Source organism: Podarcis gaigeae (genome assembly GCF_964106915.1).
Source record: "Podarcis gaigeae genome assembly, chromosome: 2".
NCBI classification, from domain to species: domain Eukaryota; kingdom Metazoa; phylum Chordata; class Lepidosauria; order Squamata; family Lacertidae; genus Podarcis; species Podarcis gaigeae.
Window position 1 is genome coordinate 76,414,459 of NC_139679.1, and position 19,968 is coordinate 76,434,426.

The following is a 19,968-nucleotide window of genomic DNA, read 5'->3' on the forward strand; positions in this document are numbered from 1 at the left end:
GCTTCATAGAGACATGAACAGCTGAGTACTTCTGTTCTTAAATCTTCTGTTCTGGTTTTGTTGTAATACCCACAAGTAAAAGATGAAAAGTAGACAGATAATTTATCAAGTGGAAAAATAGCATTCTACCAATAGCTTTCCCATCAAAGACAATCTACTAACTGCTCTCGCCACATTTCCCATTGTAACCCAGGAACCGTAGCAAAATATGTTTTTGTGAGGGAGCTTAAAATGGCCTTCTTGTGGGCATGATAGAGTTGAAACAGGGGAGAAGGAGGACATTGAGAGGAGGGGAGAAGAGGAGGAGGGCAATTCCCAAACTCATCATTTTTATTTCTGCAGCTTTTAAATTCTGGATGGCTTTAATTCTTGTTGGACTTAAAGCCAGAATTAATATCTTTCCTCTTTGCTTCTACTTACAGCCAGTTTAGTTTTCTTCCTACATTCCTTGCCTTGTTTTCTAGCTTCTTCCAGAGTCTGTTCCCTTCCATTCATAAATTTCTGGGCACCCTTCCTCCAATGCTCCCACACCTTGCCCTTTATGTAACCACTCTGGGCATCTGATTATTAATGCTCTACTCCTGCTTCTGTTCCTCTCCCAGCTCACCTGTGCTTTCATTCAAGGGAGATCGGAGAAGAAAGTGGTAGGAGGAAACTTGAACTGCGGCTCCTGTGTCCTCCTGACATCTAGCTTGTAAGCTTTTCAGAGGCACCTGGCTGGTTCCTATTTATAGCAGGATATTGGAACCTTGACTTGAGGGACCAGGATTCTAAATTCAATAGGCAAAATTCATCTGTATTCATTTTTGACCTGTCACTTAATCAAGGTTCACGCCTGAATTTGACATCCACCTTTTATCTGTGCCTACTCGGTGCTGCACTTGTTTGTTTATTTGTTTTATTTTTAAAGATCTGTTGTCTTCTCTTTTTGAAGGAATTAGTAAGGAATTACCACTTTTCTGACTTCTATGGGTGGATTAAGGTAAGACGTTTACTGTTCAAAGTAATTAAGTTTGTTTACTGGTGGGAGAGAAATTGTATAACAACCTAAAACTACTGAGGGGTTAAGCATACTGTCCAACTGGTAGAAGTATTCTATTTGCATTTTACAACAAGGTGCAAAACAAAGAAACTGGGTGTTTATTTCTAGCTAAGACTCAGTCAGTGCATGGGCCATATAATTAGGAAAGATGCTTGGGGCATCCAAACATTTTGATACTTGAAAACGATCTGGGCATCATCTGTGTTTCATTTAACATACTTTTCTGATGAGTAGTCAATCAGCCAACATACATTAATGAAGATGGGGCAGCCTTATGGATAGGCACTGCCCGGGACTCCTGTGTTCATTGTTTTCTGTCCATACTATTACAAAACTGATTTCCGTAAAGAAGAGGATAGAGCTTCATAGTTTTGCCCTCCTCTGCTGATGAATATGAAGATCATGTTGTCAGTCAGACAAGATACTACTACCGCTCTGAGACCTGCTTATTGGAATATGCGGGACGTGGGTGGCGCTGTGGTCTAAACCACAGAGCCTAGGGCTTGCCTGTCAGAAGGTCGGCGGTTCGAATCCCCGTGACGGGGTCAGCTCCCGTTGCTTGGTCTCTGCTCCTGTCAACCTAGCAGTTCGAAAGCACGTCAAAGTGCAAGTAGATAAATAGGTAGCGCTCCGGCGGGAAGGTAAACGGCATTTCTGTGTGTTGCTCTGGTTCGCCAGAAGCTGCTTAGTCATGCTGGCCACATGACCCGGAAGCTGTACACCGGCTCCCTCGGCCAATAAAGCGAGATGAGCGCCACAACCCCAGAGTCATCCACGACTGGACCTAATGGCCTTTACATTTTATTGGAATATGCACAGTTTCATTACAATTGCTAAAGATGTTGCATTAAAGATAGCTTCAGTGGCTCTGGGAAGTGTCCACCCTTGGTTAAGTTGAATCCATTTGTTGGGAGATGGCAATATGGATAATAAATAATCTCTTCCCTATCTTTTCATTCAAATTGGCAAAGGAGGCTAACAAAACAATAATACATGTTTCTGTTTTGTTTTTTGCTTTGGACCAAAGAAATCCCTCTTCAGCATCCCTGAAGGAACCAACTTGACTGTTTTGGTACCAGTGAAAGAAGCCATCCAAAACCTGAGCAAAGATGAAAAAGATTTCTGGCTACAGCCAGATATGCTATTATTACTTGTCAGGTAGCATTGACCCTTTGGGTTACTTACTTACCTAAATTGGTTTGGTGTGACTATATATGACTATTCTTTTGATCTAAGATGGTCAGAAAATACCGCAGGCAAGGGCACAGAGTTGCAATATAGTTACGATTGCTCCAAGAGTTACAGAACCGGAGCCTCCAACAGGCTGGTAGAAAGGTTTCGATTTGGGGTGGGGGATCAAGGTTAGCAGGGGCTCAGGACTTTTAGTTTCTTTTTTTTTAAAGTGAGTTTCTGTGTGCTCTACATGAAAAGATATAAGTCAAAATGTGAACTCTGCACCTCACCAACAATTTTGGTGAAATGAGCTAGCCTGGTTGGTAGTCCCCAGCTTGCAGGGTTTTAGCTAATGGAGAAAATCAGAGCTGTGATTCACAAGTGATCTTTTTGGACATCACCAGGCAGAGCTAAAAAATGTATATACAGTGGTAGCTCGGGTTACATACGCTTCAGGTTACATGCACTTCAGGTTACACTCTCCGCTAACCCAGAAATAGTGCTTCAGGTTAAGAACAGAAATCGGGCTCCAGTAGTGGCAGCAGGAGGCCCCATTAGCTAAAGTGGTGCTTCAGGTTAAGAACAGTTTCAGGTTAAGAACACGCCTCCGGAACAAATTAAGTACTTAACCCGAGGTACCACTGTAGCTGCCTTTTCCTGCTTTCTGTCTCATTGCTGCCCAGGCACTACATATAATGGTGTGTGCGTGTGCACATTTCATAAGTGAGTTGAGTGAGTTTATGGCATTCATCAGCAGTATGTGCGCCTGCCCACCCACTGTTCTCTCTCTGTGCACATCCAGCACGAGGTCCAGAAAATCAAAGAAGCAAAGACAGGCAGCACAGCTGCCTTGGTAGGCAGACACGTTGAACAATTTCTGTGGTGGTGATAATAAAACTGTACATGCAGCTTTAAACAAAACAAAGCACACCCCATATTTGCAAAGAATAGCATATCCAACCTTGGTGGGACAAATTTGACGGGCAAGTGTGATTTAGGGGAAATAGCCTTGTGGAACAAATTGGGATCCCTGATGGATCAGGTTTGGCCATTGTTCAAAGGATCTTGACCCCTGCATATAGCCAACAATTACTGTATAGTGTACAGTGCTCTTCATACAAGAATAGCCAGAGCCTCACTTACCATTAAGGACGCTCTCAGTTCTCAACTGAGAAGCTGTTTGTTTGCTTGTTTGTTTATAAGCTTTCTTAATGCACCCTTGGCATCGTCCCATAAGGATGGGTTACAACACTACAGTATACAGTTATAAAAACAGATAAAACCATTACCATTATAAAGCAAGTAAAACTGTTCCAAATTGGACAATAGATTATAGAATCAGCAAAAGAGATATGAGTCACTGGAGACAGTTTGGTCTTTCATGTCCTGGATTAAGATGGAAAGAAAAGACCTCAAACATAACTCTTGAAATATTTAGAGGAGGCGAAGCTTGTTTGCTGGTAGAAAATAACTGGGAAATATAGGGAAATGCAACCTAGTTGAACTGAAAGGTTTCTTCTGGCCATTAACTCCCTAGGAAATAATATTCTGAATGCTCTTTCCTTACTCAATTGCAGGGGCCACTTCCTTCTGGGTTCTTTCACAACTGAGCAACTCAAGAAATACGTGGGCCAGGAGCTGCCCACCCTTAGCCCACGGATCAGGTGGAAAATTAACAACAGCAGTGGGGTAAGAGATTTCTAAAAATAATATTAACATTTTTAATGTATTTATATAACACACCCTACGGATTGGCCCTCAGATAATTTTACATGAGGGTTAGATGAGGAAGAGACTGAGCAAGAGTAAGGAGTAAAAGTGCCACACTCCTCCTATTATCTCTCTCTTTCTCTGTAAAGGCCATCAGTCAGAGACACCGTGGCCACTTCATTGCCAAAGCCCAGTTGGAATTAAGTCTGGAATGGGTGTACTGAATTTAGACCTGCAGTCTAAATCATGGTTAGTCATGAGGGTGACCATCAAGAGTTAAAACTGTAGGTTTAGTTCTATGAAGTGTGGGAAATTGCAGTCAAATATAATTAGCAAGCATAGGGATAGTTAATGCATGAAGGGGTTAAGACCACAGAACTGTATTCCTAGATTCAGTTAGGTCACCCCCATCACCTCCAGTGAAAAAGGAAATGAAGCTTCCTTTGTTCACTCTCTTCCACCATGTGAAACTGACCAGGCAACATGTTTGGGCTTGACTGTTTCAAGCCCAGACTGCATGCTCAAAAGTACTTTTCTGTATTTTGTAACCCAAGAATTTTCTACCTGTGTTCTTCTTGCTGCTGCATGGAGTAACGCATGAATCAGACCTTTGGCATCTGTGAGTAAAGCATTTAAGCTCACTAAGCGCTGTGGCTTGTTCATTGTGAGGGGGTAGAAATGGGGAAGTACTGTAAGTGGACTAAACTGGTTATTAAAAAAGGTCTGACAGCCTATATTCCTAACACTTTGCTGAGGCTACACATTTTGTGACTTTTAAACTCTGATGGGACTCCCTAACTGGATAGTGTATTTGGATCTAGGTAGTGCTATTTTTCTAGAAAAAGGTGTCAGAACTCACGATGAACACCTCCCTTGTTAGCTTATAATGGTGCCCACCTGAGAGGTGCCGGAACTGAGTTCTGGCGAGTTCTAGCTGAAATAAAGCCCTGGATCTAGGGATCCATCCAAGTCTATTATTAATTACCCCACATGGGTGAAATATCTATATCTATTTTCTACCCCACATGAAGTTCATTTTAAGTTGAGACCCACTTCCAATGGCACAGCTCCATTGAATCCCACACTGTAGTGGTTGTGAGGCCATCCTTTGTTCATGCTTTTGAGCAGATAGAATATCTGATGACAGGCTTGGATAAAGTCATCAAGGTATGGCTAATCCACACACCGAGTTCTCTGGTCTAGAGGAGGAGTGGCTAAACTGTAGCCAACCATGGGCCTGAAACTGCTGGTAAAGTTCTACATATGGAGATATTTCATGACTCTGGCTGTAGTCACACCATGCACTGAAAGCACATTACTTTCTTGGAATTGTAGTAATCCCGGGATTACACGGATTATAATGTGCTTTCAGTGTACTTTAAATGTACATTGTGTATGCAGCTGTGTAATTGATAAGCAGAATAAGTGAGCCTCTGCTACTGGGAGATTGACTGTGGTGTGTGTGGAGGTGAGTTCTCTGTGTATTTTTTAAAAGGCGATAGGAAGTCCCACAGAAACTAAGGATCAAATCCCATGGTTAGAGATCGTCAGTACTGGTAGTGAGTAGATTTTGTGGAACAGAACTAGAGTGTTCCAAGACAAATGGTACAAATATGGATAAATATGCATTATCCATTAATTCTTGGCAGCCTAATGCAAATTTATGAAGTTTGATTCTGTTTGCTTTCCAGGCCATAACGATTCAGAATGCAAGTATTGTTTTGGGTGACATCCCTGCTATTAACAGCACTATTTATATCATCAACAAGGTACATTGACAGATTGCATTGAACATGTTTCTTTCTATTTCTGGTTAAGAGGATTTATAAGGTCTGAACAGAAATGCATCAGCCCCAAAGCCATAGCGATACTGAGATTATCTAGAGCTGTTTCACTGGGTGGATAGCAACCAAGCTGCAGAGTTTATTTATTGACTTCTAAAGGTTGGTATTTCTCCTTAGATTGATCCACACACTTAGCAAACATTTCCAGCCAGCATATAATACCTATTAAAGATGTGGCAGAAGACTGGTGCGGCAATTAACACATTTGATTTTGACTGGGGACAGCTGATCTCACATTGCGGATCAGCCATGAAGTTAAATGGGTGATCTGGAGCTAGGAATCTCTGAGCCTAGCCTACCTAACAATGGGATTGTGTCCCAGGGTAACCTGTCCCCTGCCCCACATGCACACAAAAAAGAGAAGTATACTACAGTTTTTGCTGTGGAAAAACTTCCAGAGCTGTACTCTCCCTATATTTGTGCTGCACTACACCACTGAGTCTCATTTTGTTTTCACGTCTTCCTCTGCTCAGGTTTTGTTGCCCACCTTGGATGACATCCCTCCAAGAGCCCCAGGTCTGCAGCAGCAACTTAATGCGACACCCTCCTTCAGTAGGTTCAAGGAGCTGCTAGAGGTGAGTATGTCAGCTGTGTTGCATTTAAACACATAATTTGAACCCATTAATTGTTGTACTAGTCTGCCTAGATACAGGAAGTGTCTTCTGTTGGTGTATGGAGGAAGACCAGTTCTAAAACAATCTGCATTGTCTTGGTGGGGGGAAGTGAAAGGAAACGAAGGGAGTACATTTTGATAAACCCAGAAAGTGATGGCTAATAGTGTTGTAATCCTGTCACTGCCAAGGGCATCCGATGAAACACTAGAAAAATGTTTCCTTTTCCCCCTGCTCATCTTCAAAACACAAATGTTTATAATGGGGGAGCTGACATGGAGACCTACAGATGTTATGGTCTACAACTCCCAGCAGCCCCAATCAGCATGGCCAATGGTCAGGGATGATGGGAGTTGTAGTCCACAACTTTAGGAGGGCATCAGTTTAACTACTTTATCTATGTAAGGGAACAGTGGAAAACTGTTGTGAAATGCAGAACTCATTGTGCTTATGGGATTTTTTTCTAACCCATAGCCATGCAGCAGCCCCAAAATTTGTCCAGAGACTGATGGGGAAAGGGATAAACCTCCTCTCATTGTTTGCCACAGTACTAAGACTGACACCCCATGCCTGGAGTTAATTAAAGAAAATCTAGGATTTACTTGTACGTTGCACAATAAGCACAGTTTGTTGTTTGGCCCTATTAAAAACAGAGAGCATGCCTTTCTTTCTCTAAATCATCTTACCTTGAAACTCTCCTAAATGTATCTGAACATATAATTGGCAGAGTTGTTTGGTTTCCCCCCACGTTTTCTTTTGCTTTCTCTATAATCTTTGCTGACCACATTTGCTTGTTAATTGTATTCTTCTGAAACTTTCAGCAATACCATCTGATTGCAAAGATTGAGTCATCTGAAAAATACACTATTTTTGTCCCAGGAAATAGTTCAATTGAGAAGTATTGCCAAGATGCTAATATTACACAGCTGGTAAGAACTATGTATGCATGCATGTATGTATGCATGCATGCATTTACTTATTTTTACAAACCTCTGTACTTATTCTTTGGGGGTAATGCCACATCATCACTGAATCAGATCTTGTATACTACCTTGTGAAGTCATGCTTTGAATGAATGAGTAAAGGCTGATTCATGCATTGCAAAATTTCTAAATGGAAGGCATATTGTATCTCATGTTCTTTACACATGAACTTTCCAGAGCAGGTGAAAAATTCACATGTAAAGCCATTCATACACAGGTTAGCATAACACTTGTCTTCCATTTAGAAATTCTGTACCCTGCAAGGCACCTCTAACTCATTCAATCATTCAAACATCTAAGGCAAGATATATATATATTATTATTATTATTATTATTATTATTATTATTATTATTATTATATAGCAAGATGGAGGTAATGATGCAATTCATCAAAGAGAAGCTGGAAATTCTTCAGAGTTATTTTAATAATCATCGAAATTAATATCTCACTAATAACCAGTCACTTGTAAAACATTGCCCATTTATTTATTGGTTGAGAATAGCTTTAGCATTCTCCTTCAGTATACAAGTATTCTATGAACCTCAGTATGCTCCATTGTTGGTAAGGAATCTGGCTTTAAATCCCGCCAAATTCACAGAATGGATTTGGCAAAGGGCTGTGTTTCTGCCAGTGTTCCACAACCTATGTAATAAGAATAATAACTACTTACTTCTCAGGTTGTGAAGAGGGTGACTCAGCTGAGGAATATAGATTCCTCTACATTAACATTTTAATTAAATAATGGTAATAAAGGTGCCCAGGTAAAATATTTGATGGAGCAAAGCAACAGTGAAAGATTCATTACTAGATACAGGCCTGGTTATCAAACAGAATCACTGATTACCACAATGGCATGTGCTTCTTATCTTTACCTATCTCCAGCTGTTATCTCGCTGCTTTTGTTCATTTATTTAAAATAACCAAATATTTTGTTTCCTGTACACCTTGGTTTCTAGGACATGGACACTGTACAATACCATGTTGTTCTTGGAGTTAAACTGTTGGCCACTGACCTGAAAAGCGGAGTTCACAAAACATCAATGCTTGGATTCTCATACTGGCTGATGTTTTACAAAAACACTACTCAGGTGAGAATGAGAGGTGAATTATGCTTCCATTCTACAATGTATGGTTTTATAGGAAGCCACTAATTTGGTCACATGTTTCAAATGATGGGGTTGCTCTTGGACTGTGGCTGCATCCTTAAAACCACTTGGTCACAAGCAGCACAGTTTACCTGCTAAAGTTTTCTCAGTGACCTTTGTGAAAGAATTGTAGACCAGTGATTAATACATTGGTCTTTGCTCATCAGTGCAGCTGACTGACTTCTTTGTTAGCTGTGTACCTGCAGTGTGATCACATGGGCTACTGAATTGTACTTTTGCCTCTGGAATGATTTTTTTCTTCTAAGACTTAATAATGCTGGCAGGACAACATGATAAACTATTCATTCTATGCCCTATTAGAAATTAATGTTGGAGCCATTGTGCTTTTCCGGAGCATACCTAGATTTCATTACTTGCCATCCTTTCTTACTGCAGGCATATGTAAACAAAGTCCTCCTGAATGGCCAGTTTGTTGAAACAACAAATGGGATGTTGATTGGGGTTTCTGAAGTCCTGCAAGTTCAAAAGAACCGTTGTAGTATCAACAGCACAACAGTGCAAAAGGTAAAGTGTTAGAGACCTGTAATTTCTTGTTTTGTACTATATTTACATGTTTGTTGATGGTTACTTTAGAACTAATTAATTGGGCATGATAGGTTTCTTTGCCAATTGGTTTGGGTCATTCATTGAGAATATCTGCTCACTTGGGGCTCTGGGAGGGGGGTGGGCATTTGCTGCACAGCTGCGCACTGCCTGTACAGACTGTCCTCTTTTACTGAGAATCGGCTGTTCCTTTTGAGCTCTGATACGGTCTATTGCACCTTTCAAGACTGAACGTGTTTAATGCTTGCCTGATAAGGTATCCTCCAGGGAATTCTCATAGCCATGCCACCATGAATATGCCTAAAGTCACTCCTTGTGTTCAGCATATTTATGGAAAGCTAAATTTGATACCAGTGACAAGGCTAAAATGATCGATTTGGTTTTATACCTATAAGAGCAGTCTGCTGGGCCAGTCCAATGGCCCACCTAGTCTAGCATGCGGGTCTCACAGTGGCCAACCAAATGCCTCTGGGAAACCAATAAGCAGGACCTGAGCACAAGAGCACTCTCGTCCTGTGGTTTCTAGCAGCTGGTATTCAGAAAAATTTCTGCCTCTAAATCCCCAGCTGCATCCACTTCTTCACTTGTAATAATTATTGCCTGACAATATTTTACATAAGCTCCAGCGTCTTGGAATTCAGGCAGCAATGCTATACTCACTTACCCTTCTGAATAGACATATATGACCCAAGCTTTTTACATCAGGAGACGCAAATTCTTTTCTGACGCCTCTTATTGGACATCTATTTACTGAGTGGCTCACATTCCTTTGAATTGGTGTTCTCAACTTTCTGTACTGATGAGCAATGTTTGCAGTCCCTGGAAGTGCTCACAATTATTTTTTTTAAAAAACCTCTTGTTACCCCAAGACACTCAAAAGAGCCCATGGACATTATCAGACATGCTCGGCATCTCCTGTATGGTCCCTAGTGCCACTTTCACTTTCCATAAAATCACTGCTTAGTGGACTGGGACCAGAAGCCAGCGGCCCTACAGCTCACTTCCTGTTACCTTTAAATTAGAAGTTGTGTGTCAAATATTGAAGAGAGTAAAGTGCAGCATGGTGCACTGAAGTGCTGGTGGGACTGAATTCAGTTGGAGCAGGTTGTCGAAGCACACTGCCTCCAATTGTGGATCTGAGGGGGGTATTTGACCTTCTAACCCATTTGAGATGGGGGGACACCACTAACTGTAAAGTCCCTTCCCCAAGAATCTTAACGCATGCTGCTACATACCCACACTGAGAAGCAACTTAATTTGCCAAAGAAAATGAATGAATGAGGGTATATCTTTCTAAAGCCAATTCTTTCTGCCATATGAATTCATATAACACAGACCCTAATGTCTGGGAACTAAATATCTCATGGCTGCTCGTCAATAGTCTTCATGAAATGAGGTGTTATATCTTGGCATTGCTGCTCAATGAGCAGACCCAAGAGTGCCAAAACCATTGCTTTTATTTATTTTAGAGGTATTGTTTTGCCACATTGCCAAAAGTCTATGGGTTAGGTTCCAGAGAATCATGTAGTTATAATATAAATTGAAGAGTTAGATTTCAGTTACCAAAGGTCTCATAGTCTAGGGATCCATAGGTTGTTAAAACAAATTAGAAAGTCACACAAAAAAGTTGCCATTTGAAGGGATTGACATTTCACAATGGAAGAGTCCTGAGACCACAACACTGGATATTAGGAGAAATAATGGGGCTTCACATAATTTTTTAAAATTTCAGCAAAGCCATTAAGAATGTACTCTACCATCTTAGCTTTTGGGAAATGGCAGTTAATTGGCTGTATACTTCATCTTCTACCTTGTATGCTCTGCATCCCTGTAGCTGAGACTGATAATTGTGTGAACATGTGTGAACATAAAACTGACTTCTCTCCTTTTTTTAAAAAAAAATCCTCTGTACCCTAGACAAGATGTGCGAAGTGTGACAAAAAAATCAGGTGCCCAAACGGATCAGTGCTTGCTGTAAGTCGTGATTTTTATTTTGAATATTTTTCCTCACAGAATTTATGTATTTTCTTACTTACTCCTTTACCCTGCTGCTAGGGATGGAAAGATATGTTAGTATCAGTTCTCTCAGTTTCTAATTTAGCCAAATGTAAATTCATTTTTCCACATTTCTGTAGCAATTTTTTGTAAAACAATCCTTGTGAAAATTATTCAACAATTTAGTGCAAATTTCTCCCAATAAGCATATTTTTATATTCATTTTTACAAGCAGTTTCACTTTATACAGTGTATTTTTGTATACAGCTTTCATAAATGTACCTGTTTTATACACACATTCCCCTGATATGTGTAGTTTTGTAAACATTAGTTGGTTGGAGAACTGTGTAACAAACTTCGCGTGTCAACTATGAAGGATAGCTGTGTGGCAGTTCTTGAATTGTTTCAGAAAGTTCAAGTTTGAAAGGTTTGTTTTTAAATGCAAACTGAATTGAAATTCTCCCAGTTCCTATTTGCAGCATTTTCCACCTAACCTTCATTGATAGGGTTGTATCCAATTCAGTCCTACTCAGAGTAGACCCATTGAAATGAATATGACTAACTTGGCCCATTAATTTTAATGGGTGTACTCTGACTAGCACTTAATTGGACACACACACACACACACACACACAGAGAGAGAGAGAGAGAGAGAGAGAGAGAGAGAGAGAGAGATAATTGGAACAAGTTGCTTTGTTCATCCAGTATTTGTTTTTGTCTTTTTAAAATGCCTTAAGAGTCAAAATAATCCCTCCTCTTTACCCCCAATATTTGAAATGGGCACCAGTCATCTCCCTAATGGATTTCTATAAGCCAGGGGTCGGCAACCTAAGGCCCATGGGCCAAAGTGGCCCACGGGGATCGTTTAACTGGCCCACATGCCATCCCCAAACTAAGCTGCCTGCTCAGCAAGTCCCCACACACTGCACTAAACCGGTGCAGCACGGTGCGGGGACTCGCTTCTGCGGCTCTGGAAATCGCGTCTGCGCAGACGCAGATGCTGGAAATCACGAGCGTGCGTGCGATCCAGTCCACGGAGACATCTCCGCTAGAGTGAACCGGCCCAGGCAAGGTAAACCTTGCCAACCCCTGCTTTAAGCTTTTTACATGAACTTAACCCTTGATTCTCTGCATGAGCAAAGCCCTTTGACCAATAATACTTTTATATTGAGTCAGCTGAATGAGAGTTAAATACATTTGCTGGTTAAAGCTGAGTGTTGTCTGCTTGGAATAAATATCTGTTTATGATGTGATTGGTAATGACTTTTTTATAATTGACAGGGAGCACCAGTGAATGGGAGTTTTCCTCACTGTGTATTAAGGTCTCAAGGCCGCAGATCAGTTGGCTGTCATTTCACCTGCATCAAAGTTTCCTTAGTAAGCAAGCTTTATTGTATGCAAATACATGATGACCACATAGAGAATTGTTTGTTCCTGCCCCACACATGGAATTCATACTCATTTCATTATGGCTGGCACAAAAGTGTTTGCATGAGAGCTGTGAAAGCCAGCTTCTATAGATCTACTTCCCATTCAATGCATGCAGTTGGCTAGTGATGATTTGGAGCCCTTGGATGAAATAACACCACTTCCATCATAAAATGGAAAGATGCTTCAGAGACCTTTGTGCCATCACTCAGAAAGTTGTGTTGCCCAGAAGGATGTAAGAGCTCATCTAGCCCAGAATTCTGTTCTTTTACTAGTTGATCATATGCCTTGGGAAAACCCACAAGCTGGCTTTGGGTTCTATAGCACCCTCCCCACAGATCCCCAGCTGACTTATTTCTCTGTAAGCACAGTATCAAATTTTTATTTCCTGACCTGTCAACCCCCAATACCATCCAAAATATTTGAAGGGGAGGTCTCTGCCCCATGATATGACTGTAATGCTGCTGTCTACTCTATCCTCTTATCTACATAAAAACATGTCACAATGTCAGCACCACCACTTTAGAGATGGTGCTGCGTATTGTATTTACAAGAATTTATTAGTCACATTATTACCGTATTTTTCGCACCATAGGATGCACATTTTCCCTCCTAAAAAGCAAGGGAAAATGTGTGTGCGTCCTATGGAGCGAATGCAGGGGGGAGGCAAGCGGGAAAAGGCCCCAAGAGCTGCACACAAGCTCCGTGCGCTCTTGCGGGCTTTTCCACAGGAGGGAGAAGGGACTGACTGGCCGCATCAGTCCCTTCTCCCACCTCCCAGAAAAGCCAGGAGAAGCCGCGATCTCTTTAAAGGGGTTGCACGGCTTCTGCGGGCTTTTGCGAGAGGTGAAGGAATCCCCCCCCCACCTCCCAGGAAAGCCAGGAAAGCCCTGCGTAGCGTCTCCCGGGAGGGGGAGGCTGCACGGGGCTAAAGGGGAAGCCAAAACAGTGAGCGGGATACATCCCGCCCCCTGCCTTGGCTTGCTCCATAGCTGCGTGCAACCCCTCTGGCAGGGAGAGGTTGTGCGCAGCCTATACACTGCTCTTTGGGGCTGGGGGGGAGATTTTTTTTCTTGATTTCCCCCCCCCCCTAAAAACTGGGTGCGCCCTATGGTCCAGTGCACTCTATGGTGCGAAAAATACGGTATTTAGAAAATTTTAAAAGCAATGTACAAGAATTTAAAACATCAGTATACAATAAAACAATATTTTTTAAAGTTATACAGTTCACACATAAATTAATAGTATGATTGGCTGGGATCAATCATTCAGCCAGGTTCCTGTTTGGAATTAAGGTGGTGTGGACGTCGGGAGCAAGAGGCAGCACTAGCAAAGCCTTGCTTGATGACCACGGAGTAATGCTATTATGGCACCATCTCAAGCACTAAATAAATATAACAACAACTAACAACCGAAAAGCAGTTTTAAAAATAATATTTGGACTACATGATGCTTCACATTTCCTCCAGTATAATGTGTCTGACTGTTTTTTGTTTTTTTCCCTGAGGTCTCTGTCTGCTGTTCAGGTTACTATGGCCATATGTGTGAGATGTGCCCGGGAAAACCAGACCGTTGGTGTTCTGGAAACGGAGTGTGCCAAGATGGCATTGATGGCAATGGCGAGTGCCAATGCCATGAAGGTTACCACGGAACTGCCTGTGAAATGTGTCAGCCAGGAAGATATGGAGCCAACTGTAAATCAGGTGATTCACGGCTAGAGTGATGTGTGGAACTTCTGTGATATTGACAGGGAGGGAATATTATTCTACAACGTTATTCGACATACCCTTTGTGAATTACTCATATGTTTTGTTCCACATTTGGTTCCTAGGGTCCAGTGCGGGCATTAGCTATAACAAATTCATAGGTGCGGTCCCATTTAACTTTTGTCTATTGTCTGAGAGAGCATCCAGTGGGTATATCAAAAGATTAAACCTTTGCTACTAAAATTGTGGTGTTAGAACTTTTCCATGTGTGTATATTAAAAAACCTCAACCAATGATCTTCAAAGTGGATCATAGCAAAGTGCAGGGGAAATGCAAAAATAATAAAATGGAGGGAGTGGATGAAAAAGTTTTGCTAATTAATACAATTATTTAAAAATAAAAGTAAGATTAATAGATGAATTAGTAAGATCAATAGATTGTAGACAGCAGACTCCCAAATTTGCTGTGGGCTGGAGTCCCTTGATTGGCTATTGGCATAAAAAAATTGGTGTTGAACTTGAATACACACTCAGTTTTACAACTTCATAATCAACCATTTGAAAATGTATGTACTTTGTATATTTTTTTAAAATAGATTGTATATGAAGGATTTGTATTTATATTCTATATAGCTTGCTTTGTACTCATATTTCATGGTGATTCATCATTTATTTTAAAATGCTACAGTCACATACAGCTGATTATGAATTTGTGGAAAACTCAGCATGCCTTAATGTGGGCTTCTGTATGTATCCTTGATAGAAGCTTAATATTTATCCTCAGAATGCAACTGCGCACATGGGATATGCAACGATGGACTGCTGGGGGATGGAAGCTGCACCTGTGCGGCAGGCTTTAAAGGGGTTAGCTGTGACATAGGTAAGTGAATGAAAGCAACTGTCTTTGTGGATATGCAGTCATGATGTTGCTGAACTCAGTGAATTAAAAAACGAAATCTTAAAGGTGAGACCGATTTAAGAAAAAACAGTTACGTAAGGTTGAGTAACAGCAAAAATTAATGTTGTACTGGTAGTGATAGAAATGGAATGATAGACAGTCATAGGATTATGCACACATAGAGATACTCTGGGGGTTAAACTTAATAAACAGGATAAACATAAAAGTATATCTGGAGTGCCACAGGTGCCGAACATGAATACAATACAAAAATTAAGTATTTGCTGGTGCATCAAATATGAACGCTGCACAGTTGTTGAAACACAGTCAAGCACTTCTTCTTGGGTCAATAATTAATCTTGGGTCCCCAAAACTATGGATTGTCCAAGATTTGGGATAGCCAAGTTTAGACCTAACAGGAACCTTGGTATTACTGCTGTGATAACTTAGATTATTTTCCTTTTCTTTTACCCCTGCAATGGGATCTGCTTGTATCTCAGCATTCCACCACAGGAGGATTTGGGGAAAAGTCAGAACTCCGATTTAGTGAGGCCATTATTAATATCTGTGTGCAGGCAGCCGTGTGTGTGTGTGTGTGCACAGTAAGGCTTTTTAACTTTGTTTTTTTTTTTTTAAGCTATTTATTGAGCTTTTACAAACAAAGAAAATTACAATATAAGAAAAGAAAAAGAAAAAGAAAAAATACAAAAATACAGAAAAAAGTACAAAATATGTGAAAAATAAAAAACAATTAAAAACAAATCAATCTTTTTGTGTCTTATATTTCAATTACTCGTTTCCTGACCTCCTCACACCTCCCTTTTTTGTATTCCAGTTCACATAGTTAATTCAGCCAATCCTTTCCCTCTTTGTTTTTATCTTAATTATAAATCTTAACATATTGAACATCATATTTTCATCTAATTATCAATCCTTTTTTGCATACTCTTTTAACTTTGTTACTAAAACCATCTCATTTCAATCCTGCATCATTTTAACATTCATTAATTTTACAGTGTTTCTGCAGATAGTCTTTAAATTTCTTCCAATTTTCTTCCACCAACTCTTCTCCCTGGTCGCGGATTCTGCCAGAAGGCTTTTTACCTTTGTTTCCACAGTAGCAACTCTGCTTTTTCTGTCACCCAAATAGTCACATTGCAGAAGCAGCTTCTGATGCAGTACAGAGAAGCTGCTGACGAGATCACAACATAAAGACAAACCCTTTGGGAGAACTATTAGATTATATTTAAATGAGTGGATATAAGATTGCAAACAAGATGATAATTTGCTTGAAAAAACTTTTCAACAATGTAAAGGAAGTCTAAACAAGTTATGAAATTTTGTTATGATATAAGCAATGTTGTTTATTACTTATGTTTTTCTTTCACAAAAAATCTTAATAAATATTTATATATATAAAAAAAGAGATCACAACATAAAAAGTATCGCTGCAAAGACTGATCTGGTTCAAGGTCCTGCTGTCATTGTTCTTAGACAGATCTCAATTACTTGATGAGTCATAGAATCATAGAATTGTAGAGTGGAAGGGGTCCCAAGAGTCATCTACCTGCAATGCAGGAATAATGTTGTAAAAACTTTTTTTTTTCTCTCTCTCAGAAGTTAAAAAGGATTTCTGTAATGGCACTTGTGATGAACATGCAAAGTGAGTACAATTGGAGGGCACAGTTTAAAACATGTGATGCTGTGCATGTATCAAATGAGTATTTGAAATATGGAACCATGACAGGACTTTCATAGTAGGATGGGGTTGAGCTGGATTTGCTCTTTTATGCATATTATTGTATTTTAGGTTGTTGTTTTTTCTCTTTATATCTGCTTTCAATGTTTATAAGTCACTGTGAGTTCATTTTTTTAAAGTGACTAATGAATATAATTATTATTAATAATAATGGAAGCTGATGTTTTAATTCAACATTTTGCATTTTCAATTGCTCCATCCTTTAATGTCACCCTGCGCAGTTTGTGCATGAGAGAAAGACCTTCCTAAGCAAAGATTATAAAAGGATGGCTTCTGCTCATCAATATATTGTTTAATTTAAACAATATATTGTTTAATTTAAAATGCAAATTCAAAATGCATATTCCTTTTCTGAAAATGAAGTGTGAATAGGTAAGGCATTTACCCATTCTGTTGCTTTGTATTGGGTATTATCAACAGCTGCAGAGCTAAAGATGTACCTATCAAGGAGAAGTAATTTTGATATAGATGGAAATTGGTCTGCCAATAACTATGAAACCACCTAAATCTTTTGCTAGCAATAGCCTTTTGGCAGTGGCTTTCACTTATGATCAACTGGGATCCTGTGATGCACATGTCACTGAGATGCGAAACTTCCATTTATTTTGCACAAGGCAAAGCAAAAATGCATTGCTTGAGCTTCTTTCAACCCTGCATGATGTAATGTCACTCTCATAGTTCTTAATTGCATTTACTTGGGCAAAGGAAACAAGGATCAACCGGTTTATCTGTTTATAGAGATCCAATAATGCTGGAGGTTTAGACTGGTCATGACCACAGAATAGCATCCTTGAACATGTTGGTGAATTTGGGTACATACATACCTTCTCAGTGCTTCCTTCTTCCATTTCAGTTGCATCAATGACTCTACCACTTCCCAGCCCACTTGCTTGTGTTCTGCTGGATACAATGGGAACGGAACCTCTTGCACAGGTACTTCTGGCAAATGTCTGCAATCATGTGACATACATGGTAAAATCATAACCCATCCTGCACAGAAAAGTCTGGATAATGAACTGAGTAAGCAACAGAATGTGGATATTTGATTTAAACAATAGCTTTCATTTATCAAGTGATGTACATGCATATATGAGCCAGCCCCAACCTTATCAAAAATGAAAATTCTGTGGGTAAAAGAGAACATATGACCTTTTCTGACCATTGCTGTCCAGCTCTGTGAACTGCAGCTTCAGAAGGATATTGACAAACTGGAATGTGTCCAGAAGAGGGTGGCAAAGTTGGTGAGAAGCCTGCATACAAAGTCCTGTAAGGAAAAGTTGAATGCGTTGGGTGTGTTTTGCCTGGAAAAAAATATGAGTGAGTTGTGATGGAGTGTTGTTGTTGTTGTTTCGTCATTTAGTCATGTCCGACTCTTTGTGACCCCATGGACCAGAGCACGCCAGGCACTCCTGTCTTCCACTGCCTCCCGCAGTTTGGTCAAACTCATGCTGGTAGCTTTGAGAACGCTATCCAACCATCTCATCCTCTGTCATCCCCTTCTCCTTGTGCCCTCCATCTTTCCCAACATCAGGGTCTTTTCCAGGGAGTCTTCTCTTCTCATGAGGTGGCCAAAGTATTGGAGCCTCAGCTTCAGGATCTGTCCTTCTAGTGAGCACTCAAGGCTGATTTCCTTCAGAATGGATAGGTTTGATTTTCTTACAGTCCATGGGACTCTCAAGAGTCTCCTCCAGCACCATAATTCAAAAGCATCAATTCTTCAGTGACCAGCCTTTTTTATGGCTTCTTTAGGGAGTAGCCATCTTCAAATACTTGAAATGCTGTCACATAGATAATGGAGCAGGTCTGTTTTTATTCCTCTGGAGTGCCCACATTAAACGAAAAAGGGTTTAAACCAGTCATTCCTATGGTAGAAGTTGTCTGACAATGGAAAGGACTGCTGCAGAAGCTGGTGTATGCAGAGGCTGGATGGCCATCAGTTGAGGGGCAATTGACTGCATTGGAGTACATGACCTTTGAGATTCCCTCCATCTCTGTGATTCTGCTTTCTGTTTCTTGAGAATCCTATGGGACAGGTTTTCAAAGGGTCATTTCCTATGGCCCTTTAAGATACCTTTTGGCAGATCATTTAATATTGACTCTTCATTTAGGTGCATTTGGTTGCAATTTAACTAGAAACAGAAATGTTCAAGTTATTGCAGAGGATAAGGCAAATCTATAAGAACTAAAGTACAAAAATTAAAAGTAAAGCTACAGCAAAATAGCTTTGCTCTCCTAACCCCTCCCTGCTTTGTCCCCCTTTCTGCCACAATTATGAAAACAGCTAGCACTTCAAGTGCTTAGTACCAGGCTAATCAAATTATTATGCCACCTTGGTGTATAACAGCTTAAATAGCTCCTCTACAGTAATCTCTACAGTAATCATTTTGAAATCTGCAATCAGGAACAAAACCACTTTCATTTAATCAAGCATCCTTATTTTTATGGATTAACACGGAACTTCTTACAAGACAGGTATTTCAAAGCAATCAGCCAGAAACTGATCAGATGCAGGCTATGAATCCTGCATTTTACCTCAACAAGGATTTTGTTAAGCATCAGCCGACACCCCCCCCCCACACACATATATAGTGATTTAATCAAAATTGGCAATGCAATTGAACAATCTTTATTGGTCATATTAATCAAACCATGTAGCCAGAACCAGATGAAACCATGATGATATCTATTTTATAGCCTCAGTTTAGAGCAGACTGGCTCTGGCCCCACTCACCTCATGTTACCAGCAAGATTCCAGCTCCATGGCATGCAGCACACTAGGTTCTTACATGCTGGTCAAGTCCCAAAGTGTTCCCTGTGCTTGGATGGTGTATTGGGCTTCAGACTGGCAGTCTTGTGAAATAATGGATCTTGACCCCATGCCATCCCAACCCCACTTACCTCAGCAAGCCAGTTGTGGCTTGTTATCACCTGTGCCTGTATCCTGATAGTTATTCCATCCCTGACTGGCTGTGTGTGTGTGTGTGTGTGTGTGTGTGCGCGCGCACGCACGCGAGCACAGTGGACCTGCCACAAAATCAGAGAGGCAGAAAAGAAGCAGGCATGTTCTCCCTTCTTTGAAGGAGGAGGCAAAGCCATACACCCCCTGCAGT

The 19,968-nt window shown here is 40.5% G+C and overlaps 1 protein-coding gene across 4 annotated transcripts in view; it reads left to right on the forward strand.

Moving 5' to 3' along the window:
- Positions 1-19,968, forward strand: part of STAB1 (stabilin 1) — a 96,738-nt gene that overhangs the window by 42,923 nt on the left and 33,847 nt on the right. For all 4 annotated transcript variants that reach the window (XM_083726436.1, XM_083726437.1, XM_083726438.1 and 1 more), the window contains 14 exons: positions 935-982; positions 2,070-2,200; positions 3,793-3,904; positions 5,617-5,694; positions 6,243-6,344; positions 7,202-7,309; positions 8,321-8,452; positions 8,906-9,034; positions 10,991-11,047; positions 12,350-12,445; positions 14,004-14,199; positions 14,986-15,081; positions 16,717-16,762; positions 17,712-17,791. In XM_083726436.1, coding sequence (XP_083582562.1) covers positions 935-982; positions 2,070-2,200; positions 3,793-3,904; positions 5,617-5,694; positions 6,243-6,344; positions 7,202-7,309; positions 8,321-8,452; positions 8,906-9,034; positions 10,991-11,047; positions 12,350-12,445; positions 14,004-14,199; positions 14,986-15,081; positions 16,717-16,762; positions 17,712-17,791 — 1,411 coding nt within the window. The remainder of the gene's footprint in view (positions 1-934; positions 983-2,069; positions 2,201-3,792; positions 3,905-5,616; positions 5,695-6,242; positions 6,345-7,201; positions 7,310-8,320; positions 8,453-8,905; positions 9,035-10,990; positions 11,048-12,349; positions 12,446-14,003; positions 14,200-14,985; positions 15,082-16,716; positions 16,763-17,711; positions 17,792-19,968) is intronic.